The 27,644-nt window shown below is 42.5% G+C and overlaps 1 protein-coding gene across 2 annotated transcripts in view; it reads right to left on the reverse strand.

Annotated features, from left to right (window-relative positions):
- Positions 1-27,644, reverse strand: part of PIGL (phosphatidylinositol glycan anchor biosynthesis class L) — an 81,889-nt gene that overhangs the window by 45,135 nt on the left and 9,110 nt on the right. For both annotated transcript variants that reach the window (XR_007146916.1, XM_047833025.1), the window contains exon 2: positions 23,960-24,059. Coding sequence is in view for 1 of the 2 variants with exons in the window: in XM_047833025.1 (XP_047688981.1) it covers positions 23,960-24,059 (100 nt within the window). In the remaining variant the exon portion in view is untranslated. The remainder of the gene's footprint in view (positions 1-23,959; positions 24,060-27,644) is intronic.

The following is a 27,644-nucleotide window of genomic DNA, read 5'->3' on the forward strand; positions in this document are numbered from 1 at the left end:
AAAAAAAAAAAAAAAGAAATATACTTAGTCTGTTTCAAGCCTGAATTCACCTCATCCTCCAGCTACTATAACCCGATGACCGAACTGTTGGCCTGTGTTGTTGAAGTCTGCACCTCTGGTAGACACATCTGTCTGATATAACAATCTGGAAGGGAGAAAGGTGGAGTGGGGACTGCATTTAGGCATAAAGGAAATAAGTTAATAAAACGTACAGAGGGGCGCCTGGGTGGCTCAGTCGGTTCAGTGCCTGACTTCGGCTCAGGTCATGATCTCTCAGTTTGCAAGTTCAAGCCATGAGTTGGGCTCTGTGCTATCAGCCCAGAGTCTGCTTCGGATCCTCTGTACCCTTCTCTCTGCCCCTCCCCTGCCTGTGCTCTCTCTCTCTCTCTCTCTAAAATAAAATAAACATTAAAAAAATTAAAAAAAAAAAAGAATTGGCATGTGAGATATGTCAGAATTTAGCTTGTAAACAGGCGTTCCGTCGGCCAGCTGTGCGGCAGCCAGGTTTTCCAGCTGAGGCCTGCGAGAGGGTTCTAGCCCCTCCTCCTTTCCCCGGGCTCACTGGTTGTTCTGACCCCGTTCTTACACCATGTTCCAACCTCCTCACTTTTGGCCTCACTCCTGATTTCCTATTTCTGGCCTTGTCCTTACTTTCAGACTTGACACCTGACACTTTTTCTGGCAAGAACCCTGGTCCCCAACTCACCTACAAGCCCTGGTCATGGCTCTGACACGCCCGTCCCCCACGCGTTTCCAACGGCTCAGTTTTGTGGGAGGGCAAAGGGCAAATTTGGACCTTCAAAAAATATTCCTTTTCCCCCTACTTTAGGCAGAGTGACATTTTGGGGGTCCAGTCTAATGGGGATGGTGGAAAGATGAGTCATCTAGCGGAGGCGATTTATACGCCCAGTCCCCTAAGTCCACACGTCTGGGAGCCCCTCTGGCCTCCTCTCTCCCTTATTCTTTGAAGAATTGGTCTCCAAGCCCTAGCAATGCCACTAGCTCTGCAACAGCACTAGAAACCATCTCTGTCTGTCTCCTCTGCAGCTGCTTTCTTTTCTTCTTCTCTTTTTAAAATTTTTTTTTAATGTTTGTCTATATTTGAGAGAGAGAGAGAGAGAGAGAGAGAGAGAGAGAGAGAGAGCGGTAAGGGGCAGAGAGAGAGACACACAGAATCCGAAGCAGGCTTCAGGTTCTGAGCTGTCAGCCAGAGCCCGACGTGGGGCTGGAACCCACAAACTGTGAGATCATGCATGACCTGAGCCGAAATCGGACGCTTAACTGACTGAGCCACCCAGGCGCCCCTGAAATTCCTTAATCTTCACCTAATATGCAGTCTCTGTGATGTGCATCGCCTCGCTCCCTCACTTCACTTTCCATCACACCCCTAGGCACGCTGTACTCCAGCTACCTAGAAGAGCACTCTGTATGGGGTACGTGTGGTTCATTCCCTCTTTCCTTCAAGGCTCGGATCACAGGCAAGCAGTCTGTGGCATCTTTCCTGGCTTCTGCTTTGGAGTCCACAGCACCCTTTGTGTGCTGGCCTCCTGTCACCAGTAAGTTTGTTGGCCTTTTCTACTAGACTGTAAGCTGCCTGACGACAAGGCCTTGACTGTTTCTTTTGTATTCCTAAGACCTATGCTCAGAAAATGATTGTTAAATGGAAACTAATTAAATAAATACATTTCAAAGATTAATAAACAATCAAACCAAAACCTGGGTGCCTCTCAGGAGCTCTCAAACCCCATCCCCTCCTGGGGCATCTGGGTGGCTTAGTCAGTTAAGCCTCCGACTGTTGGTTTTGGCTCAGGTCACGATCTCACGTTTCGTGAGTTCGAGCCCTGCATTGGGTTCTACACTGATGGCACACAGCCTGCTTGGGATTCTGTCTCTGTCTCTGTCTCTGTCTCTCTCTCCCTCCCTCTCCTTTACTCTCCCCTGCTCATGCTTGTGCTCTCTCTCAAAATAAATAAATAAACTTAATTAAAAAACCAAAACAAAAACAAAAACACCCCATTCCCTCCGGGGGCACTGGTGTTTTGTAAATAACCTTGCTGGCAAGTGCAGAATGTATACCAAACATGGAGAACATAGGCTTAGGGAGAGTGTGGAAAGTATGAAGGCTCTGGCATTTAGGGACCAGGCAGATGAAACAGAGCGGCTGGAGGTGACGGACACACAGTGGCCAAGCAAGGAGGTGAGAGAACAGGTAGGGCCCGGTGCTGTTACAGATGCCAGGAGTAGCTCCCAGGGGTGGGGGGGTCTGGTCACCGTTCACCAGAGTTGCTAGGAGATCCAGGAAGATTGGGACTGAAAAGTATCCCACTGCTTTCCCGGCTGGGCAGTTAGCAGGGACCCAGACCAAGAGGAGTTTACGAGCGAGGAAAGGAGGATGGCAAAACATATTTGCCTGCACTGGGAAACGAGTGAGAGAGAAGGATGCATAGATGGTGAGCATAGAGAAGACTTGATTACGAAGGAAAAGAGAGAGAAGTGGGGCAGTAGCAATGGGATGAGGGAGAGTTATGTGGAGGGTTTTTGGTTGGTTTGTTTGAATGATGAGAGAATCCTGACCCAAGACCGTGAAATTAGAACACGTAAGAGGCAAAGGAAAATGCCCACTCGAGCATGCCGTGGGTATAACAACTCATGTGGCATAGGTCAGCGTTATTGGTGAAGGTGTCAGTAATGAGGTCATAAGGGGCGCCTGGGTGGCTCTTGCTCTCGGCTCAGGTCATGATCTCACAGTCTGTGATTTGGAGCCCCACATCAGGCTCTGTGCTGGTAGTGCTAAGCCTGCTTGGGATTCTCTCTCTCTCTCCCTTTCTCTCTCTGCCCCTCCCCACTCGTGCACGTGCTTGTGCGCGCTCACTCAAAATAAATAAATAAACTTAAAAAAAATTATGAGGCTGTAAGTAGCAGATGTCCAGGTGTCGCCCAGGCAGCCACATTTAGGAAACGAATTGTTGGCAACTGTCCTTTCTGAATTCTGGGAATTTATCTCACAGGTAAGGCAATGGGGCAAGCAGCAATTTGACATTCACAATTTGTTTCAGGCTAAGCACTAAATACAGGAGGAGACAAGCAGGCTCATGGTAGGGAAGTGGTGAAATCACCTTCACAAATGGGAGGAAAGAGAATGGCATTAGGTTGTCGATCCCGGATGCCAGCTGAACTTTGAATTTCAGATAAACAATGAATAATTTTGAAATGTAATTATGTCCCATGCGGAGCCTGGAGCCAGCTTCGGGTTCTGTGTCTCCCTCTCTCTCTGCCCTTCCTCTGCTCACACTCTGTCTGTCTGTGTCTCTCTCTCTCAAAAGTAAATAAACATTAAAAAAATTTTTTTAATGTAATTATGTCCTATGTGATATTGGGGATATACCTACATTAAACCATTACAGTTTAGGGGTGCCTGGGTGGCTCAGTCAGTTAAGTGTCTGACTCTTGATTTTTGCTCAGGTCATGATCTCAGGGTTTGTGAGATCGAGCCCCGCCTCCGGTTCTGTGCTAAAAACGTGGACGCTGCTTGGGATTCTCTCTCTCTCCCCCCCCCCCCCGCCCTCTTCCCCTCTGTCTCAAAAAAAAAATAAATAAACTTTTAAAAAATGTTTAAAACATTATAGTTTGCAATTCAAATTTAACTGGGCCTCTTGTACTATGTCTAGCACCCTGTTTAGGGTATATACCTTTTTGCAGGGCAATTATTCTGTTCACCGAATCACAAAATGTTGGTTGTGAAAAAAGACCTTAGAGATAATGTAATTCAACATCCGTATTTTATTAAGAGAAGAGGAAGGATCAGAGCACAGATACGCCTGCCCACTGTCACCTTGCTGGTCAGGAGGTGTAACAGGGGACCACATCATACAGTCAGTCCCCTGGGGCTGTCACAGAAAAGAAATTCCCAATTCTATTTCTGAGTCTCCGGTAGACATCATGAAATTCTCTAAGGTGCCTTGTAATCCAATTAATTTTAATGCCCTTTATTTAAACAGAGGAATATGACATATATTCTATGACTTTTGGAAACGGGTGTGTTGTTACACTGGGCAATCATGCATAACATATCCCGGTTCCAAAAAGGTTGAGAAATGATAGTCTACGCCGGATATGAGTCCAAGGGAGAGATTATGTCTACTTAAGTCTTCAAGGATAGTCACTGGCATGGTTGTTTAGGTAGGTGATATAATCATCTAAAGCAGAAAACGCCACATAAATTCAACTCAGGTTCTAGCTAATAATTTGAAACCCAGTGTGGGATCACAGAGGATCTGCCAGGAAACAACCTGCGAAATAAGAACGCGGGCGGGAGCAGGATAGGAATTAAATATACTGCGTGGGGAAGATGGGGACTGATGGCAGGGCTGGTGTCTGATTAGAATCTTTGTTCCTCACGTACCTCTATTACTTTATTTTTTGTGCATGTTTTTATGGAGGTATAGTTGACATACATGGTTATAATCTTAAGAGTATAGATTAGTGCTGAGGACACCTCCGTTAGGACATGGATTCAGCTCTTTAACTCTGTAAAGGCTGATGAATGAAATGCAGGATTATGAAGGTAATCTTGGTCGAAGCCTTGAGAGATGCAGTGACTCATTCTTTGAAACGAATCCTGGTCTAACCAGATAGCTCAGGGGCCTAGATGAGCAAACGAAGTGCTTTGGCCCTCCTCAGAACACCCACTCCCCTGCACTCCTACCTGATCACAATTTCCTGGATCCCATCTCCTGGCTCATCCCCTCCTATCCCTTCCTGACTCCTTGGAGCACTGGGAGCGTGGATTCCTCCATGGCCCTGGCATCTGACAGAACCCTGCCCTGACTTCTGCTCCTAAGGAGTGCCATTCCAGCCCCACCTGGAGGCTGATCGGTTAAAAATGCCCACGTTGTCACCTAACGCTCCACTACACATGCTCCTTCAGGCGGGGCTTGACAGGAGTGGAGAGAGACATTTTGATTCTTCTTCAGCCCAGCCAGGACCAATGAAAAGATGTGCCTCTGTGCCTTATCTTATAGATGCAAGCTTTTCCTCTGAAAAATAGTGATTTCCAAAGTGAAGGAAGACATTGGATTGGAGGGTGAGAAGGAGGGAGGGATGGCAGAGAATGAGTAAATTTGAAGCAGTGCTTTGTGAAGACACAGGAACGTCGTTCTCTGTGAGGCAGATGGAAGCTGAGATGCAGTGAGGGCCTCATCCCAGGAGCCACACCCAAGTACCAAGAACAAAGAACTTAGTTCCTTCCGTGTCTTGTAAGAAGTAATTGAGGTCAGAGCTAAGGCTGTGTTATCTTGTACACTATAGGGCACATAGTTTGGGCTATACGCACAGAGGTGTCCCCCAGGAATGCCAAGGGACTAGAGATTCCAGTAATTTCTTCCTTACTTTCATCATCCTCTCCGCCCTTCCATTCTTTTTTTTGTTTTAAGTTTTTATTTATTTATTTGAAAGAGAGAGAGAGAGAGAGAGAGATCGGGGGAGGGGCAGAGAGAGAGGGAGAGAGAAAGAATCCCAAGCAGGCTCTGCATTGTCAGTGCAAAGCCTGATTCTGGCCTCGAACCCACGAACCGTAAGATCATGACCTGGGCGGAAGTCGAACGATTGCTCGAACCCACGAACCGTCAGATCGTGACCTGAGCTGAAGTCGGACGGTTAAACAACTGAGCCACCCTGGTGCCCCTCTGCCCTTACGTTCTTACCAGAAAGCTTGCTCCTTGGCCTGCACCCTAAGCAAAAAGACCAAATAATTCCACTCCCCGGACTACTTCACCCAAATTTGTTTTGTCTAGTTCTCTCTTGTAGGAATTTGGAGTCACAGCTCAGAGAGGGGCCCAGAGGTTGTCAGACATTACTGCGCTTTAGGATCGATCACCTGGGGAGTTTGTAAAAAAAAAAATAGTCCTGGGTGCCTGGGTGGCTCAGTCGGTTGAGCGTCAGACTTCAGCTCAGGTCATGATCCCACAGTCCATGAGTTGGAGCCCCGTGTTGGGCTCTGTGCTGACAGCTTGGAGCCTGGAGCCAGCTTGGAATTCTGTGTTTCCCTCTCTCTCTGCCCTTCCCCCATTCACGTGCTGTCTCTCAAAAATAAATAAATGTTAAAAAAACAAAAAACAAAGAACAAATGATGTCTCAGATGATTCTGCTGCACCAGAACTTCAGATCCCTCCCAATATTTTACAAAATACTGCTCTAGTTAGTCTGTTTGGATGGCGTGTGGCCACACGCATAGGCTAAAGCAGAAAGGAGAGATCACCTGGGCAAGTGAACTAACCTCTCAGTTTTCTCATCTATAAAATGGGTAATAACAGTATCTACTCATAGGACTGAGAATTAAACAGGTTAATGAGTTTAAAGCATAGAATAGTGTCGGACACAGGGTGGGGATACGCCAGCTATTATCATCATCAAGCTGCTGATGATGTTTCACTTCTGGCGCTTTTCCACGAGCCTACCTTTTACTCACTGATGACTCGGCTCAGGTCATACAGAACAGGCATCGTCTCTTTTGAGTTCTTTAAAAAAAAAAAATGTTTTTTTTTTTTAAGATTTATTTTTGAGAGAAAGACAGAGACAGAGTATGAGTGGGGAAGAGGCAGAGCGAAAGGGAGAGACAGAATCCAAAGCAGACTCCAGGCTCAGAGCTGTCAGCACAGGGCCCGACATGGGGCTTGAACTCACGGACCGTGCAATCATGACCTGAGCCAAAGTGGGATGTTTACCCAACTGAGCCACCCAGGCGCTCCCAAATTTATGTCCTAATCTCCTCACTAGACTGGGAACTTGAGGGGGTGAGTCCGTTTTGCTCACCAGGCTAGCCCCCTGCTCCCAGCCCATTTATGCACATGACCGAAGGAATGCCCCTAAGGTGATCTTCCTCGCCTTACCACTCAGTGGTACTCCCTAAGTGTTACTGCTATGTAACACTGTTCTCCTTCTTCCTCAGTGTTCTTCTCCAAATTCCCTTTGTTACCTCATAACGATACAGGTCACTTCCCCTCTCACACAGGGAAAAAGTAAAGAATACCACAGCTGTGTAGCAGGTTGCCTAATTTCTCAGGAAGTCCCTTGTCTCCTTAAAGGGACCATCTCAGAAATACTATACAAATTGACCCAAAACGATATAAAACTAAGTTTGTCTGTTTGTTCACATTGTCATGTGAAAATAGCCAGGCAGATCTTCAGCAATTTTGGAAAGTATGTTTGGGGTGATGGATCTGTCTTAAAATGGAGGTTAGGTGCGGGTGCCTGGGTGGCTCAGTTGGTTAAGCATCTGACGTCGGCTCAGGTCATGATCTCATGACTCATGAGTTCAAGCCCGCATCGGGCTCTGTGCTGACATCTCAGGGCCTGGAGCCTGCTTCGGATTCTGTGTCTCCCTCTCTCTCTGCCCCTCCGCTACTCACGCTCTGCTTCTGTCTCTCCAAAATAAATAAACATAAATAAAACAAAAAAACGGATGTTAGGTGGCATACACAAAATTCCTTTTGAGAGCATTCCAGGTGGGACATCTCAGAGAGAGAGAGGTAGTCAACTTTCAGAGAAGCTAGGGTCACAAAAATGAAGAGTGGTTTTAAGTAGGAGCCCCAACATGCTTGTCCTGTAGGCACTAGTATGTAACTGAACAGCTTGTTACTCTGTGTATTATTCCAGAGCAAGCAGCAGCAGCAATTTCGTTTACGATGGTTAATGATTCTTCCAGCAAGGCCAGGGGATATTTTTACTAGTTAAAGAAATTATGATACAGGAGTAGTAAGGGATGGTATGCAATATAAAAAACAAACTACAGGGCCCTGTGGGTGGCTCAGTCCGTTAAGCGTCTGACTCTTGACTTCGGCTCAGGTCATGATCTCATAGTCCGTGGGATCAAGCCCTGCTAACAGCACGGAGCCTGCTTGGGATTCTCTCTCTCCCTCTCTGTGCCCCTCCCCTGCTCATGCTCTCTCTCTCTCTCAAAATAAGTAAATAAGCATTAAAAAGACCATGTGTTTGTATGTAAATATACACATTTGCAAACTATTGAAGGTAAGCAAATCTATACAGCAAATAGTGAACAATGGTTTCCTCTGAGAAGTGGATGGGGAGAGAATCAAGGGAGACATTCATTTTCTCACTTGATATATTTTTGTACTATTTGTTTTTATAATGAGCATGTGTTACTATTATTTTAATAACAGCTTTATCGGGATATAATTCACATACTATAGAATTCACTCATTTAAAGTGTACAATTCATTTTTTTTTTTTTTAGTATATTCACAGAGTTGTGCAACCGTCCCACAAATAAACATTTTCATCACCTCAAAAATAAACCCCATCATGAGTCACTCCCCATTTCCCTCTCCCTCCAGCCCCCTGGCAACCACTGTTCCACTTTCTGTCTCTGCGGGTTTGCCAATTCTAGACATTTAAAATAAACGGAAGCATGCATGTGTGGCTTTTTGTATCTGGCTTTTTTTCACTAAGCATAATGTTTTCTAGGTTCATTCAGGCTGGAACATGAATAAATACTTTATTCCTTTTTGTAGCTGAATAATATTCCAAGGTATGACTACACCACATTTAGTTTATCTACTCACCAGCTGATGGGCATTTGGGTTGTTTCTACCTTTGGGCTATTGTGAATAGTGTTGCTGTGAACATTCAGGAATGCTTTTTTTTTTTTTTTTTTCTTTTCATGTATAAGTTTTTGCTTGAATATCTGTTTTTAACTCTTTTAGGCATTTTTGTAGGAGAATTGTTGAGTAATGGTAATTTTATGCTTAATTTTTTTTGAGGAATCACCAAACTATTTTCCATAGTGGTTACACCATTTTACATTCCCACCAGCCATGGATGAGGGTTCCAATTTCTCAGCATCCTTGTCAACACCTGGTATTTCCCTTTTTATTTATTTATTTTAAATGTTATTAATTAATTAATTTATTTAGAGAGAGAGAGAGCACGCACAAGCAAGCAAGTGGGGGAGAGGCAGAGAGAGAGGGACAGAGATACTCCATGCTGACAGCTTGAAGCCCGACGCAGGGCTCTATCTCATGAACCTGGGATCATGACCTGAGCTGAAATCAAGAGTCAAATGCTTAACTGACTGAGCCAGCCAGGCACCCCTCGATAATGTTCTCTAATGCAGAAAAGTTTTCAATTTTGATGAGTCCAATTTGTCTATTGTTCCTTTTACTGCTTGTGCTTTTGGTGTCTTACCTAAGATAGTGCAGCCAAACCAAAGCTCATGCAGATTCATTTCCATATTTTCTTTTAAGGGTTTTATATTTTTGATCTTATATTTATGTCTTTTTGAATAAGTTTTGTGTATGGCATGAAGAAGGAGTCCAACTTGGGTTTTTTTTTGCATGTGGATATCCAGTTGTTCAGCATCATTTTTAAAAAGAGTATTCTTTCCTTATTTAATTGTCTTGGCTCTATTGTTGAAAATTAATTGACTATATATGTGAAGATAGCAAGTATTATTAAAAGAAAGAAAGAAAGAAAGAAAGAAAGAAAGAAGAAAGAAAGGGAGAGAGAAAGGGAGAAAGAAAGAGGGAGAGAAAGAGAGAGAAAAAGGAAGAGAGAAAGAAAAAAAAAGAGAATTAAAAAAGGGTAAAGCCTACAAATCTTTTAAATACAGAAATGGCCAGTTAAGCTGTATGGCCAGCTGTATGGCCCTAATGGCCAGCCTTGGGGACAAGGTCTAACTAGCTATGACAGTTTTACCAAACTAGCAGATGTAGCACCACATCATCTTAGATTGCAACATATATAGGCAGCTGCAATTTTTCTTATCCCAAGGGTTCTCTAGAACATTCCACAAATGACCAAAAATTATTTCTTGGAACTTGGTGCTCCGAGGAAGCCATCTGAAAGACTGAACTAATAACCTTTCCTCTGGTCATTAACATTATTTGTCTATAAGACTTGCATTTTATTATTATTATTTTTTAAGTGGCTTCACACCCAGTGCAGAGCCCAGCATGAGGCCCAAACTCACAGCCCTGAGATCAAGACCTGAGCTGAGGGGCGCCTGGGTGGCTCAGTCACTTAAGTATCTTGACTCTTGGTTTCCACTCATGTTATGACCTTGAAGTTCATGGGTTCGAGCCCTGCATCGGGCTCTATGAGTGATGTGGAGCCTGCTTGGGATTCTCTTTCTTTCTGCCCCTTTCCGACTTGTTCTTTCTTTCTCTCTCAAAATAAATAGAAACTAAAAAAAAAAAAAAAAAAAAAAAAAAAAAAAAGAGTTACTGTAGACAATAAGATTCAGCAGAAGCTTCAGATGTCCCCAGCTCGATACCTGAACCCTCTTCTGCCTCTCCAATACTGTTTGCCTGTAGGTAGCTGGCCCTACTCAAACATAGGAAACAATCCCAAAGCAACCAACGGGGGGTATCCCCTATGCATGACAACTTTAAAAACAACAGAAAAAAGAAGGAAGGAGAAAAGAATGTAAGCGAAAAGCAGCTGAAAAACCTATATAATTCCAAAATATCTTCCAGGATGTCAAAGCATTAAAACACGATATTAAAACAAAAGAAAACAAAACAAAAGGGATTAAAGAAGAGATTTAAGGGTTTCAAGAAGGGGTTTTTGCATTACAGAAATGGAAGCTAGTGTAGCTTGGCAAATAGGCAGGGAAAAACAACTATTCAAAATAAAGTGAGAAACATGATGGGAATGTTGAAGAGATCTCAAAATTAAGAGGGACACTGACAAACAGATCATAGAGGAGAAGAGAGTTATGAAAGAAAGACAAAGTAGATCCAACACACAGAAATTAGGGTTTCTGAAGAAAAAAGACAAAGCAAATGGAACAGAGAGATAAAATGGAATCTACAGATTGAAAGGCCTACCATATCCCAAGAAATCTCAATTTAGAACAATCAATGCCAAAACACAACATGGTGAAGTTCTGAAACTACAAGGATAAAGAAAATCAGTTGGTATCCAGGCAGAAGAAAATGTTCTATGACGGGGAAAGAAACAACTAAGGGAATAGAGGGTTTTGTTTCATTTTGTTGTTTTTTTGTTTTTTGGGTTTTTTTTGTGGTGCGTGCGTGTGTGTGTGTGTGTGTGTGTGTGTGTGTGTGTGTGTTTTAAGTAGGCTCCATGCCCAGTGTGGAGCCCAGTTTGGGGCTTGAACTCATGACCCTGAGAGATGGAAACACAGAATCTGAAGCAGGTTCCAGGCTCTGAGCTGTCAGCACGGAGCCCTATGCGGGGCTTGAACTCACGAACTGCCAGATTATGACCTGAACCAAAGTCAGCCGCTGAACCGACTGAGCCACCCAGGCAACCCTCTTCAATTTTTTTTTTTTTTTAATATAAAGGCTGAACAATATCCACTTAGAAATAATATAGTTTAAAATTATTGGAACTTTTGGTTTATAACTAACGTATGCTCATTATCAAAACGATGAAAAAAATACAGAAAAGCATAAACAAAGTATATACCCCTTTTTAAAACTCAGTATTATATTACGAATATCTTCCTGGGCTACTAGAAAATTGTGGTTTAATGCTCTGTAGCACGGCCATGTAATTGATCATATACTGCTACATTAGGTTGTTACCAATTTCTTGCTATTAGAAATAGTGGTGTAATAAATACCACAACATACAGTCACCTTGAGTCCTTTTTTTTTTTTTTAAGTTTACTGATCTATTTATTTAAGTAATCTCTACACCCAACATGGGGCTCGGATTTACACCCTCGAAATCAAGAGTTGCACGCTCCTGGGACTGCACCAGCCGGGCACCCCACCTTGAATCCTATTTTTATTGTATATTCGTAACCTCTCCCGAGGAATGAAGAGTAGACACACATGCATGCTTGGTTAAGGCCGCTGCTCTCTGGTCCCGCTTTACTTCTTTTGCATTGCTTCCCCCCGTCTTGTCACTGAAAACCTCCCTTCTGTTCTAGAATAATCTGCCTTTGAAGCCGTACTGAAGCAGCTTTCACTTTTCACATAATAGCCCCATATCAGCTGGGGCTACTTCGGTCTCCATCCCTGGTTTCTTTTCTAGGAAACATTGTTGTCCTTTGCGCCTTCTGGGAGGATGGGAGCCCTGACTTGCTCTTGCCAACTGGGACTGGAACCGTGCCCTTGAGCCTCAGCCCAGTCACTTCTTTGTGTGTTTGGAGGAAAGAACTGCACCAGGCTTTATTTTAATCTCTTACAGTGAGAGGATGCTTGGTCAGATCTCCTTTGGCAGCCAGCATATGGTCTTTTTTTTTTAATTTTTTATTTTTTGTAGTGGGAAAGGCTCTTAGGGGCTCGGGAGGAGAGGGGGTTTAATTGCCAACACGACCCCAATTGTCCCAGACTCTGCTTTGTGGCTTCTTTTTCACTGTATGATTTGTATGGATTTATTGGAAAACACAAAGACTTCCAGGAACTGCTAGCAAGCCAGACTCATTTATGTTTCCTAGTAGGTACTGGATTCTATTTCCCTGTGAAGCTAAAATTAGTCTGTAGAAGTCTTGGGCTTGTTAATGTCAAACTGATGTTAAGACAAGCACTGGGAGAGATGAGATTTTTATTGTGCTGCGACCTTAGAACAAAGTGGAGCCGAATCCATAGAATGGCAAAATAAAGGGCTGGAGAAGAATTCTTCCAAGCGAAAAGTACTCATCTACACTTCCTAGAAAATTAAAAATAACTATGCAAGGCAGGGACCTAGACTGTTTTTACTTAATTAAAGAAAGTGAAAACAATTTCACTAAAGAAAGCGAGGGGAGAAAAAGTGAGGAAAGGGGGTTGGGATGTATAGACATCACTCAGGTCTGTGAGACCACACCTTTACATGCTGGCCACGGACAGAAAGCTTATGGTATGAGTGGAATGAATCATTCATTTATTTAACAAACATGTCTTGAGCAACCACTATGTATCAAGGATTACAACAGAACTGGGGGCTTATGGCATAGAGTAAAAAATCAGGGGGCGCCTGGGTGGCTCAGTCGGTTGGGCGGCCGACTTCGGCTCAGGTCACGATCTCGCGGTCCGTGAGTTCGAGCCCCGCGTCGGGCTCCGTGCTGACAGCTCAGAGCCTGGAGCCTGTTTCGGATTCTGTGTCTCCCTCTCTCTCTGACCCTCCCCCGTTCATGCTCTGTCTCTCTCTGTCTCAAAAATAAATAAACGTTAAAAAAAAATTAAAAAAAAAAATCAGTGTGCATGCCAGGATAGAATAGGACAATGAGAATGCAATGAAAGTGCCCACAAAAAATCTGGGCAAATCAGCGATGCCACGGGATTCTAAGTTAACCCTTGAGCTGAGGTTGAAGGAGGAATAGGAGTTTGCTAGAGGGACCAGATGGGTGTTAGGAAGGGAGGAAGCCTGCTAGAGGGAGAGGCAAATGTGTCGATGCATAAGAAAAGCCTGGTACATTCTGAGGCCCTGCCTAGCTATGAGCCTCAACATAGACTGGGTACTGTGCTGTCCTGCCTTTTTTTTGTCATGGGAATAGATGTGATGTGGGTATAAGCAGGGAGATAGGGCTCAGACCACGAAAAGCTTTGAGACCTTGCAAATCTTGCCTAACAATAGGTCATTGGGCCCCAGGGCACTTTAATGGGCACAGGTTATCATTGGGTGGGGGGTATCAGCTTTGTTTTATTCCATCCTGATCAGGTCTCCCTTGAATCCCCACCCTTTCTAGTCAGAGCACTTTGGAGCCCTTGTATCTGACTTTCTCCCCACTTACCCCCCAGAACGAGGCTCATGAAAAGACCATGGTGTTTATAAAAAGGCTTAAAAGCATTGTTATATTTTCAAAGAATTCCATTCTATGCTTTGAATTTATCACATCAAATCTTATCACAATGTACACAGAATTCTTTCTTTTTTTTTTTTCATTTATTTTTAATGTTTACTTATTTTTGAGAGAGACAGAGACAGAATGCGAGTGGGTTAGGGGCAGAGAGAGAGGGAGACACAGAATCCGAAGCAGGCTCCAGGCTCCAAGCTGTCAGCACAGAGCCCAACGCGGGGCTCGAATTCACGAGCTGTGAGACCATGACCTGAGCCAAAGTCAGACGCTCAACTGACTGAGCCACCCAGGTGCCTCCACAGAATTATTTCTAATTCCTCATTCACTTGTATGGATAGAACTTAAGTAGAGATGGAAGAATATTTTATTAGGTATGTGGGGTAGTCTTTAAATATATATATAATTTAGAAATATAGGCTTCCTAAAAGAAAAAAGAAATCCAACTGTACAGAATTCTGCAGAATTAAAAAGCGAAAGTATCGCTCTTCCCTGGCCCAAATTAAGGAGTAGCTACTATTAAGAAGTCTCAGACGCATCTTTTTAGAAATTATCTACTCATACAAAATATACATGTGTTTTTTGTTGTTTTGAAAAATATAAACAAAATAATCCTATGGACTCTTCTAATATATTAAGAAGCACAGCCAAATGAGGAGGAAATCTGTAGGCTGCATTTCCCAGTCACATGCAATTCCCAAGTACCCCAGAGAGGGTCTCCGATCTCCACTGTGGGCCTGAACGTTAGCAGACGTGCACGGTGAGACAGCTTTCCATCGTTGCAAGCCAAGCTCCTATACCTTGAACTGTTCTCTTTCTTCAATATCTAGCACAGTGCCTTGCCCATTCCAGGCATTTAATATGTATCTGTTAACAATATACGTTTAAATATCATATGACTCAATAAATCAGCAGAACCCGGAGGTATTAAGACCTGGGTAAAGTTACCGAAAGTATCCATTTGTTGCCTAATGCCTGAGATTATGCCTTCTTTTCTTGACAACTGAATATTTTTTCCCTCTGTAAGTGATTTACTTGGGTGAGCTCCTCTGGCTAAGTGTTTCCCTGAGATCCAGCAAGGAGGTCCAGAACAATGGAAAAAGGAACTGACCACACACAATGCCAACTCAATGTACTCTTAAATACACACGAGTCTTTCAAATACAGTAACAAATGGCTGACCTACTTTCCTGCAGAAAGGCAGGAATCAATTCCATCTTCCTTTCTGTTTTTGAATCCCAGCACTGCCATTTATTAAATGGGTGACCGCAGAGAATTCTCTTAATCCGTCTGACCTTTAGTTTCTTCATGTGAAACAAATAAAGGATAAGGAAACTTATTTTGGACAGTTAGTCAAAGACTCAAAGGAGATGACCTTTGTCAAAGTATGTGTCTGGCATGGGGTAGATGTAAGATATGATGGTTGAAGCCGGGGCTCCAGAGCCGGAGTGCTTCAGTTCAAATGCCAGCTCCAGCACTAACTAGCTGGATGACCTCAGGCAAATCACTCCACCTCTCCCTACATCACAGTTTTCTTATCTACGACATGGGAAAAGTAATTGGATGAGACTGAGGATTTAGTGAGATCATGTGTTTAATATGGTTTTTGGCACTGACGGTAATGGCTGACTCTATACTTACCATTATTATTACGAGTGTAGGTCCTCCATTAAACTTCCCTTTCTCTTCCTCCCCCAAATTCTTCTCTTTGACTCCTCTGAATATCCTAAAGTAAGATTCCAAAACCCTGCTTTTTCTGGGTTGTGAAACGAGAGTCGGAAAGAGTGAATACAGCTTGCGAGTTGCTAGGGACTGAGTTGCGTCCTCCTGAGATTCATGTGTTGGAACCCTTAACCTCCAATGTGACTCTATTTAGAGACAGGGTTTTTAGGAAGTAATTAAGGTTAAGCGAGGTCATAATGGTGGAGCCCTAATCCTGCAGGACTGGTGACCTCGTAAGTGGAGAACAAGAGAGAAATTTCTCTCACTCCTCTCCGTGTGAACGTACAGGAAGAAGTCAGCCATCTGCAAGCCAAGAAGCGAACCCTCTGCAGCAACTTGGTGCTGCTGGACCTTAATCTGGAAGTTCCAGCCTCCAGAACTGTGAGATAATAAAGTTCTTTTGTCTAAGGCACACAGGCCATGGTGCTTGGCTATGGTAGCCTGAGCTAAGACACACGGTTCCCTCGAATCTTCAAACTGGCTTCTTGAAGTATTTATTTTTTAAATATATTTATTTTTATAAGTTTATTTATTTACTTTGAGAGAGAGAAAAAGCATGAGTGGGAGAGGGGTAGAGAGAGAGGAAGAGACAGAGACAGAGAGAGAGACAGAGAGAGAGAGAGAGAGAGAGAGAGAGAGAGAATCCCAAGGAGGCTCCCCACTGTCAGTGCAGAGCCCGACACGGGGCTCAAACTCAGGAACCGTGAGATCACGACCTGAGCTGAAGTCAGACGCTTAACTGACTGAGCCACCTAGGTGTCTCTTTAAGTGTTTATTTTTGACAAGTTTACTACCCTTCCACTGTAGCATTTCACAAGTAGGGGATGTTGCTGAAGCTGCATGCTCTTCAGAATATATATGAAAAAATTAATAAATTAAGATAGAGGATAAGAGTAATGACCTTTGGTTTGAGGGCAGTTTTCACAACTCTGATCTGGCCCTGAGAAAACATCTTGCGTTGCTGGGCCAAAGCAGATACTGCACAGGAGGAAGTCTGTGTGTATAATACGGGTGCCTGAGCACAAGCCCATTCATATTATTATTTATCTTAATAGTGAGCAAAGAAATCACAACATACACTGACAGAATACGTGTCACTATAATTACAGTATGCATTACAGAACCTACTGGCATAGATAAGGGAGGAAATTACGCCATGACGATCCCAATAGTTTACCCTGAGTCAAGTAAAATGGAGAATAAATTGAAACAGGTTTTTTCTTTTTTACAAGCTTATTTATTTTTTTAGTAATTTCTACACCCAATGTGGGGCTCAAACTCACAACCCAAAAATCAAGAGTTGCATGCTCTGGGCACATGGGTGGCTCGGTTGGTTGAGTGCCCAACTCTTGGTTTTGGTTTGGGTCATGATCTTGTGGTTCGTGGGTTTGAGCGCCCCATAGGGCTCTGCAGCTGGCAACACAGAGTCTGCTTGGGATTCTCTCTCTTTCTCTGCTCTTCCCCACTCATGCTGTCTCTGTCTCTCTCAAAAATAAATAAGTAAACTTAAAAAAAAAAAAAAAAAGAGTCACATGCTCTTCAACTGATCCGGCCAGGCGCCCCTGAAACTTTTTTCTTATCCCTTTGTAGGGTACTGAAATGAACAGGAGCCCCCCAGTCTAACCCAATGAAGGTCGATTCCCAACAAAAATCCCTAACACAATATAGAATATCTTTCATAACCAGCAGCCAACACAGCTAATGGTGAAACACTAGATGCGTTCTCAGTCAAATCATGAATGCTCTTACCACAACTGTTTCACATAGTCTAAGAAACTTATCCGCTCCAAGCAATAAGAATTGGAACATAAGTAAGAGGCATACGTGGAAAAATGGAAGACTATATTAGTATTATTTGCAGATGATTTACCCATAACACTAAGAGAATCAAGTGAAAGGCTGTCAGGCTTTTTAAAGTTTCATATGTGGATGGCTATTAACAAGATACACATAAAAATCAGTAAATCTTTTCCATACCAGTGGTGAAGTATTAGAAAATATATCAGAAAAAGTCTTATTCATAACAATAACAAAAAATAAGATGAGCCAAAATGACCTTAGTTATGAACGTTTTTGGTACCCGGATGGAGAAAACTGCATGAAGTCCTGTCTTTTTTTTTTTCAGTAATTCATCATCTGGGAATCTACCTAAGGGAAGGGCCAGACCTTCAACGATTTATTAACAGATTTTAAAATACTTAAATATTGGAAAAATGGAAATATTCAATATCAGGAGTATGTTAATTAAGTTATAGTACATCCTGTGATCACATCTTTACAATGATTCTAAGGATGATTTAAACAATTTTTTTAAATGTTTATTTATTATTGGGAGACAGAGCATGAGTATGGGAAGGACAGAGAGAGAGGGAGACACAGAATCTAAAGCAGGCTCCAGGCTCTGAGCTGTTAACACAGAGCCTGATGTGGGACTCGAACCCATAAGCTGTGAGATCGTGACCTGAGCTGAAGTCAGACACTTAATGGACTGAGCCACCCGGGCACCCCTGATTCTAAGGACGATTTAATGACTTGGGGGAAAAAAAAGGAGGATGCAGAACTCTTGACACCATCTGATGCTAATTTTGTTTAAGTTTCCCTATTCCCACCCCTGAGGTTTACATGACACCAAAGACATAATTCTCATCATTCATTGCATGTGGTTTTCTCTTCTTGCCGTGCCTGATCTCCATATTCTCTTCTTGCCCCACTGATCTAAGGGCAATTGCATCCACTCTGATAATTTCAATTCTGCTATGTGCTAAGGATGTCTAATCTGTTCTTTTCCATAACCCAATTCTTCTCCTTCGCAAGCTATGCCAGCTAATCTTTATCCACCTAGATCTCTAGGCCTATAATTTCCATTACCCCTGATTTCTTCTTTCTTCAAATCCTGCCATTAAACCTCTTAAATAAGACTCGAATTCATCCCCTCATCTCCCTCTTACATGTGCTGCACTCTAAATTGAGACATTCTCAGGGGCACCTGCGTGGCTCAGTCAGTTAAGCATCAGCTTGGGCTCAGGTCATGATCTCGTGGTTTGTGAGTTCGAGAGTCCTGCTTTGGGCTCTTTGCTGTCAGCTTAGAGCCTGCTTCAGATCCTCTGCCCTTCCCCTGCTTTGTCAAAAATAAATAAAAACATTAGAGAAAATAAAATACATTGAGACATTCTCCTTTCATCAGGACCAATGCACAAGACGGACTTGTCTATGGTCCCAATCTCTTTAATCCATTCTATCCTCCTCAGAGTCGTCAGAGGGATCATTCTAAGACACACAGCTGGTGCTCTGTCTCCGCTACTCATTGTTTCTGTTTCTGTTGTGATGCCATGAAGGTTCAAACGGTAAGAGATGCATGTCCTGCCAGGGCTATTTTATTTACTGCTCATCTAAACTTTCCTACCTCCCCCTTTTCCCATTGTGGGAGGAAGCCGCTAAGTAAAGCAGGTACTGAAATGAAAAAGGAAACCCAGGGAGAGTGACTCAGCTCATAGACAATGCATGGAGACAATCTAAGCCTAACAATCTGCTGGAAGTTTCTCACCAAAGTGGTCTTACTCAACTTAGTGCCATTTATAGTTTCTTCCCTTCCCTAGGCCCTGCTGTGGATCTTCTAGAGATGTGAGCCGTTTTCCAGGTGCTCCCCACAGAACCTATTCTGTCTTTTAGGCCTGTTTTCCTTTGTTTACCTCTGCTTAACCTACCTTTGGTTCCTTGCTATGGATTGGACACTTGAAATACATCTCTGTGTCCTACGCAGTCCTATAAGGAAGCCCCAGCCTAGGCCAATCCCCTAGACCTTCGCTAACCAAACAAAACCATGAGGCTATGTGGGGTATAAAGCATACAGTCTTTGCAAGACAGTGAGGCTAAATGAGCATTTTTTCCCCTACCTAGAGCCATTCCCAGCATCCTGATGCTGAAACAAAGCACTCATATACTGGGGAAGCCGGTATGTAGCAGCAACTACAGTGGGTGAGAAGTTGGTAGAGGTGGTGGTGGTGGCGAGCCATGCAGGGCAGGAGACCTGAGGGAAAGTCTGTCAGGGACCCCAAGTTTTTCTCCATAGCATAAAGAGATTGGGCAGAAGGAAAACTCCCCCCTTTTTGGCAGGACGCAGTTGTGTTTGTGTGTGACCCCTGGACCCGCTGTCGTCATCACCTCGCAACCACGAGGGGAGCTTACTGACATGATGGAGACAGTCTCACAGAGAGGTGGGAAGCACTTGGGTCCTAGGTGATGTTGTTGAGCCAACCTGGAGCCATCTTGCTTTTGGATGACTTCATATGTGGGAGGACGTGTGTTACTGATGAAGCCGCCTAGATGGATCCCAGCGCATTCATCATTCACTGGTAACTTATTAGACTCATCCAGGCCTGCCTATACTCGTAACTCCCTTCCTTCATCTAATAGGGTACTCATTCTAATCTTGTAAGGGTAAAAAAACAAAGTCTAACTGGGACTTTGTTGAAATGGTGCAGAAACTAGGAATAAACAAATGGTGAGTGAGGGCAGTGGTACCTTCTTCTTTTTGCTTCTTTTAATTTTTAAAAATGTTTTATTTATTTTTGAGAGAGAGAGAGAGAGAGAGAGAGACAGACAGACAGACAGAGCGTGAGCAAGGGAAGGGCAGAGAGAGAGAGAGGGAGACACAGAATCCAAAGCAGGCTCCAGGCTCTGAGCTGTCAGCACAGAGCCCGACTCGGGGCTTGAACTCGTGAACCACAAGATCATGAGCTGAGCTGAAGTCAGGCACTCAACCAACTGAATCACCCAGGCGTCCCTAGACATCAGATATTTCTGACGTCAGAATAATGTTTATTAAATAATGTTTATTTATTTATTTTTGTGTGTGTGCGGGGGGGGGTGAGGGGCAGAGAGAGAGGGAGATAGAGGATCCAAAACAGGCTCTGCTCTATCAGCGCAGAGCTTGACGTGGGACTTGAACTCACAAATTGTGAGCGGAAACTGAGAGTCGGATACTTAACCGACTGGGCCACCCAGGAGCCCCAGTGGTAACTTCTTTGTGCACAGACATAGCAGCCTCTACTTTTGCACTTCCTTCCTGTCCTTAGCTGTATATCTAGAATGTAGATAACAGAAACCACCTACCAGACAAATGAGCTATCTCTTCCTTATAGATTTCCCTCATATGTCTCAGGGTTAAGGTCAACTGTTGAGTAAAGTTACCAGTTCATCCTAGAAACTGGTTAGTGTTTACCTACTTATAGGTAAACCATCCAAATGGGGCTCAGCTCCCGGACAAACAGTATCTGAAAATGATGATATAACTAGATACAGGTTATAGTAACGAGGTAACTTATTTAGTACTCCTGCCCTATAAAAATGGCAGAGTAAATGTTGTTTTGTAGGAATGAATTGAAAACATCAGCAGAATTACTACTTTGGCCTTTTACATGCTTTGAGAGTGATCATTTTTTTTTTCTTTGCCTATACTTAAAGGAACTTGTGTCTTCATCATGTTTTAAGTTGTATTATCCTGTTCTTGCACATTAGCCAATAACATTAAAAAAAAAAAAAACTCAAAAAAAAAGGAAGCAAGGACAATCGAATTTACAATAAATCCCAAAAGCTATGTTGCTGGTGAAGAACAGATATTTAAGCCCCAAAGCTAGTAATACTCACAAACTCCAGTTGCTGTTATATAGACCTCTGATTTTTTTTAAATAACAATACAGTAAACAATAATAAGACACTAAAAAATATTTTTATACGCCAGAAAATAGTAGGAGAAAGGAGTGTCGTATGGTACTTGACATTTTTTCTATATAAAAATTAAAAAAAATTTTTTTTAACGTTTATTTATTTTTGAGACAGAGAGAGACAGAGCATGAACAGGGGAGGGTCAGAGAGAGGGAGACACAGAATCTGAAACAGGCTCCAGGCTCTGAGGTGTCAGCACAGAGCCCGACGCGGGGCTCGAACTCATGGACCGTGAGATCATGACCTGAGCCGAAGTCGGATGCTTAACCGACTGAGCCACCCAGGCGCCCCTATATAAAAATTTTCAAACAGAAAAGTTAACAAGAATAGTATAATGAACACTCATGTACCTTTCACCAAGGCTCAACTTGTTAATATTGTGCTATTTTGGTTTAATCTATATAGGTATGCATTTTTTTCCCAAAATCATTTTAAAGTAAATTACAGACATCTTGATCAGTCATATTATATTTAGCCTTGATTTTCAATATCTGCTTTTCAAGTATTTTTTCATTCATGTTTTATAAAATCCTTTAAAAAAGATTAAAAAAAAAAGAATTATTATGTTTATCCTGTTAAACAGCAAGACTTACAGGGGTGCCTGGGTGGCTCTGTCAGTTAAGTGTCTGACTTCTGCTCAGGTCATGATCTTGTGGTTTGCAAGCCTGAGCCTTGCATTGGGCTCTCTGCTGTCAGCGTGGAGCCTGCTTTGGATCCTCTGTCCCCCTCTCTCTCTGCCCCTCCCCTCTTGCTCTCTCTCTCTTTCAAAAATAAATAAACATTTAAAAAAATGGGGCGCCTGGGTGGCTTGGTCAGTTAAGTGTCCGATTTTGGCTCAGGTCATGATCTCGTGGTCCGTGAGTTCGAGCCTCGCGTCGGGCTCTGTGCTGACCGCTCAGAGCCTGGAGCCTGTTTCAGATTCTGTGTCTCCCTCTCTCTCTGCCCCTCCCTTGTTCATGCTCTGTCTCTCTCTGTCTCAAAAATAAATAAATTAAAAAAAAAAAAGAAAAAAAAGCCAAGATTTACAGTGTAAGAGAAAAGAGATTTGATGTATTAATCAAAGGCATTAAACAAATCCCCTGAAATATTAACTCTACATTGCAGTCATTAGTATTCCTGATTTCTTTTTCCTTAAACAAATATATATATACTAGCTCTGTCCACTATGAAGTTCAAGTAACCACAGGAAATAACACCATAGAAATAAACACTCAAGTAACTCTGGCTATGGTCTCTAAACGCCACACCCTCCTAAGAGACACCAAAACTCCTTGGAGGGATGGCTGATGCCAGGACTGAGGCAGGAAAGAACACAAGAAGGTGCTGGGAAATCTGGTTGTCCTTGATAGCAAGCAAATTCTACAAGACTAAAGAGGTCACACCCAAAGGACACAGGGGCTAACATGAAGAGTCTCAATAGTCACAGATGAGACAACCGGAGGATCAAAGAACATGACTGAAACTGAAACCCTGAATATCTAAAAACACATAGGTACTCAATGAAATGAAAAAGTGCCCTCCCCCATCCAAGCAACAAACAACAGATTACCACCGGAAGTACGTAGGGCATCAACTCCTTATTCTGAAAATGGCAATTAAAGAATTAAGCATTTAACCTGCTGTCTTTTCGGATCAAATTCTATATTGGGATAATTAAATAAATAGCCCCAGTCGATAAAGTTTTGCTTTGCAGCTAATATACTTAGAATGCAGGAGATATTTAGAAACTCAGCATTCGGCTATTTCTAGTTAAACAGTGATTCAGGCAATCATGAAAACATTACATGAAAGGTGGGTGTGGGTCTTTAAAATGAAAGGAACAGCTGTTGCCATGTGAATTCACTGATCCATCGTGGAGTCACCGTGAGACAATCAGATGGCATGTGTCCCCTGAAATGATGCTATATAAAGTGCACGGTATAGTTTATGCAGTATTCTCACCCCTGAAAGTTACAGTTAAGTTCTAGTTTGCAAGAAATACGGATGACAGAACAACTTAATACCACGAGGAGGCAGGCAGACAGATCCAGAATGTGTGACGTCCTGTATGACAACTAAGTTTTCTCCACAATCAAAGACAAGGTGGGGAAGGGAGGAAGGGACAATGAAACAAAATATCAACCAACTATGCGTGTGGACTCGTTCACATCCTGACTTGAAAAAATCAACTGTAAAAAGATGGTGAGCTACTTGGACAAACATCTACGGTTTAGGTAGGTGTTAGGGGGACACCAGGGAATTGTTGCTATTAATTTTGTTAGAGGTGATGATGATGGCATTGTGACCATAGGAAAAAAAAAATGTCTATCTTCTCAAGAGAGGTGTATCTAAGTATGTGGGCGTGAAATGACCTGGGGCCTAGATTTTCTTAAAAAATGCTTCATACACATACAAGTTGTTAAGTGGGGATAGATGAGGCAAGTATAATAAAAAAGGCCTGATAATTAACTGGGCTTAGGAGTAGGCATATGGGGGTTCATGGCATTGTTCTTCATACTTCTGTGTAGTTTTGAAAATTTCATAACATTTTTTTTTAAAGATTAAAGTAGCTATCTTCAGAGACAGAATCTGAACAGACGTTGAAAACATTTATTTGCGTTACTGTCACTTAAAAACAAATGTGAAACTATTTTAAGTAGACTTCTCAAATAAGATGTTCTTACACACCCACATTCGTTTTTTTGTGTCTTTTGAGCATACCACTGCATATTTATTGTCAGCGAATTTCTACATTTTTGAAAGATACATTACCTGTCGTCAATAATCATTATACTGGAGGGTGGAATCCCCAAAACATCACAGCTCTGCAAAAGTTCTTTCTTACGAATCTCCCCTTGATTGTAGTAATTTCCTGGAGATAACAAATATACAGTGGTAGATTTAACACTGGAAATGTATCAGTTTACTCATTCTTATCTTGTTCTTTAAGGGACTTAAGCTGCCTGAAAAATGTGTGGTTATGATAAAAAGTTGAGGAAAATACACTGGGTTCACTCCAGTGAGACCACCGGCAGCCCAGTCTTTAGAAGTACCATTTGATCCTTCCCCATCTCTGTTTCTATCTGTCTGTCCATCTGTCTATCTCTCTGCATTTCAGTTGCATGCTACAGGAAGTATGGCACATCGCCAAGACCATTGGCTTTGGAGTTAAGCAGATTTAAAATGAATTCTTCTTTAACTACTCAGAGTAAGTTAGGGACCTGGGAACGGTATTAGTTTGGCCCCTTTAAATTGATAGTACTCCAGTATCTGTTAAACATTTATTTAAAGAAGAGGCTCTTACTCCTAAGTATTACAGGAAAATGTGCCCCTAGGGATCTTGACCACATCAGTGCCCCGAATAGCTTATGTAACCTTTATTTTCCCAACACGTGTAGTCTATTTCCTAAGAATGGTTCTGGTAAGTACAGCTTCCCTGTATCCTTACACATCATATACAGGGAAGTTTTGGTACCACTTAAACTGCATTTACGAGCACTTGTCTAGCTAATGCACGCCTTAATTCAACTCTCCAGCAGATAATTGCATGTGTAATACGTGCCCGTTACCTAACTTTCCTGAGCCACAGTTTCCCCATCTGTAAAGTGGGGATGATGGTCATCTCTGGAGGCTTTCCTGAGGAGTACATGAGACCACACACATCCATCCAGTTCAGTACTCTGTTTTCTCTTTCCTCCACCTCTTTATCTTTACCCTCCCCCTCCTCCGCTTCCTTTCTTCCTGAATTACAATCATTTTCATTGTCCCGACCAAATGGCATTCCCTCTGGGAAGGCTTTCGTTCTTCCCCTGGCAAGGAATCATTTCCAGTGTGCTCATAAATATGAACTTTTCTCCATGATTGGATTATGAATTGCTAAATGTCATTGACCTTAAAAGTCAAAGTCTATTTCAACTTTGTGTCGTCCTGGTGTCCTGCACCCTGCAGGCACTCATGAAGCACTGAACAGAGAGAGGCTTCGTGTCCTGGCCACATAATGCAGAGAAAAACTCCCACAATGAGACCTTTCAACTTTGGCAGGGGGTTATTCCAGTGCTAGTTTTGAACTGTTTGAACCCAGGAAGGAGATAGCCATTACATTGTAGCCAACAAAGGGACTAACCCTAAAAAGACTCCAGATAGTTTTGTGTTGTCCTCATCACAACTTTTTCTTTTTAAAAAAAAAGATAGAAGCTATAGTCAACCGGACGGTCGTTCTGTTTTAGGGTCCTCTCCAGTCTATCTACATACCCTCAACCATTTCATCTCCAGGTTCCTTGATCTTTGGTGATAAGGAGTCTAATGTACTCTAGTGACGTGATTCCTAAGTCCAGAGTCTGCACATCAGGCTCTCGGGATTGTGAGAAACTGCTTGGGATGGAGGCTAAGGAGTTTATTGCTTTGTGTTTGAATTAAGGAACTTAAAATAGGTTAGGGAGTTGAAGTCAGAGGTCATTTTAAATATTTTCCCCAAGTTTGGTGAACATGTAGGCACCTCAACAGAATAAGCGTCTGAGATCTGGCAGCAGCTCTTAAGGACACACTCTGGAAGTGTCTTGTAGGGTGCCTGGGGGCCACAGTCAGTTAAGCATCTGACTTCGGCTCAGGTCATGATCTCACAGTGCGTGGGTTCCAGCCAGGTCGTGATCTGGTAATTTGTGAATTCGAGCCCCGTGTTGGGCTCTGTGCTGACAGCCCGGGGCCTGGAGCCTGCTTCGGATTCTGTGTCTCCTTCTCTCTCTGCCCCTCCCCCGCCTCCCCCACCTCTCAAAAATAACTAAACATTAACAACAACAGCAGCAGCAGCAGCAACACCACCACCACCACCACCACCAACAACAACGAACTGTGTCCAACAACAACAACAACAACAACAACAACGAACTGTGTCCAAGTAGGGTAGGTGCACACTGGGATGCACAAGACTGTCTACTGGGGAGAGGAAAAGCTTTGCAACTTTTCCTCTTAATTTGTTTACCTTGTCCTTCATAAATATTAACTTTCGTTAATGTTTCATAATGTACACATTAATTCAGTGGTCCATGTACTTAATATAATTATAAATAAATATACATATAATGAGAGTATTTGCTCAAAAGTTTTTATCAGTAGGAAAATGTGACCCAAAAAGGAGGTCATTGGAGATCATTATTCTAGAAAACAGAAAATCGGATTAATGTAGATTTGTTTACATAGAACTACACTGTGTGTGTGTGTGTGTGTGTGTGTGTGTGTGTGTGTGTGTGATAAGTTTATGGATAACTGTGCTTAGTGAAGTCTTCCATCTTGTGATAACTAGTATTTCTCAATAATTACTAGTAATCATAATGACATTTAATGGAAATTAAAGCCATTTTGTAAAGACCCACACTTATACACCACAGTGTATAAAGGTAAACATTTTTTTACTTTAAAATTAAAATTTAATTTATTATAAGTAGGTAAAATACTTACACCATTAAAAATCAAAAGAAACATCATAAAAAATCCCTCTTTCACTCCTTTAGTTACCCTACCTTGTAAGTTTTAAGTTGTTAAAATGAGAAATGGGTTGAGAATCGAAACATCATGGGCCCAATACTTTCTACTGACTTTATGAATACTGAAATTCCTTAAGTTCCTGGGTTTCAAGAACACTAGCAAGGTTTTTTTCTTGAATACGACCAAGTTAATTTTAAAATAAATGTATTTGAAAGAAAAAAAGGTCAACATTTGCTCAACTGTAAAATGAAGGATTTTAGGTTCTTTCTGGCCAGTTGAGGTCTACCCAGGAAAACAGAAACCAAGCCAAATATTTACATCAGTAAGAATTTAATGAAAATAACTTAATACATAACTGGTGGAAGATTTGAGGACCAATCAGGGACCAGTGAAGTGGCCCAGAGATTAGTGACAGTAAGAAGAAACTGGCAAAACTAGCAACACTAGGTTGGACAGATAAAAGGAGGGGGCAGTGTTCTTAGAACCCAAAGGCCTAGGTTCTCCAAAGGAAGTTGAAACCAAAAGAGCTAGACTCTCTTCCCTTAGAATGTGTCCATAGAATCAAGCTGGAGAAATCACGTTTTAAAAACGAAACTAGAATTGGGGTGCTTCGTGGCTCAAGTCTGTTAAGCGTCTGACTCTTGGTCTCGGCTAAGTTTATATCTCAAGGTTCATGAGTTCGAACCCCACCTGGGGCTCTGCGGTGGCAGCATAGAACCTGCTTGGGAGGCTGTCTCCCCATCTCTCTGCCCCTCCCCCTGGTGCGCTCTCTCTCTCTCTCTCAAAGATGAATAAACATTAAAAAAAGTAAATAAACTTAAAAAAAAAGGTCAAATTACTTGAACAGAAAACGGTTTTCCAAAGATAGATGGCCAATAAGCACATGAAAAGATGCTCAATATTAGTCGTAAGAGAAATTAAGGCAAAACCACAATGAGGTATCATTTCATACCCACTAGGACGGCTATGGCAAAAA

This window comes from Prionailurus viverrinus, chromosome E1 (assembly GCF_022837055.1).
Source record: "Prionailurus viverrinus isolate Anna chromosome E1, UM_Priviv_1.0, whole genome shotgun sequence".
Lineage (NCBI taxonomy): Eukaryota > Metazoa > Chordata > Mammalia > Carnivora > Felidae > Prionailurus > Prionailurus viverrinus.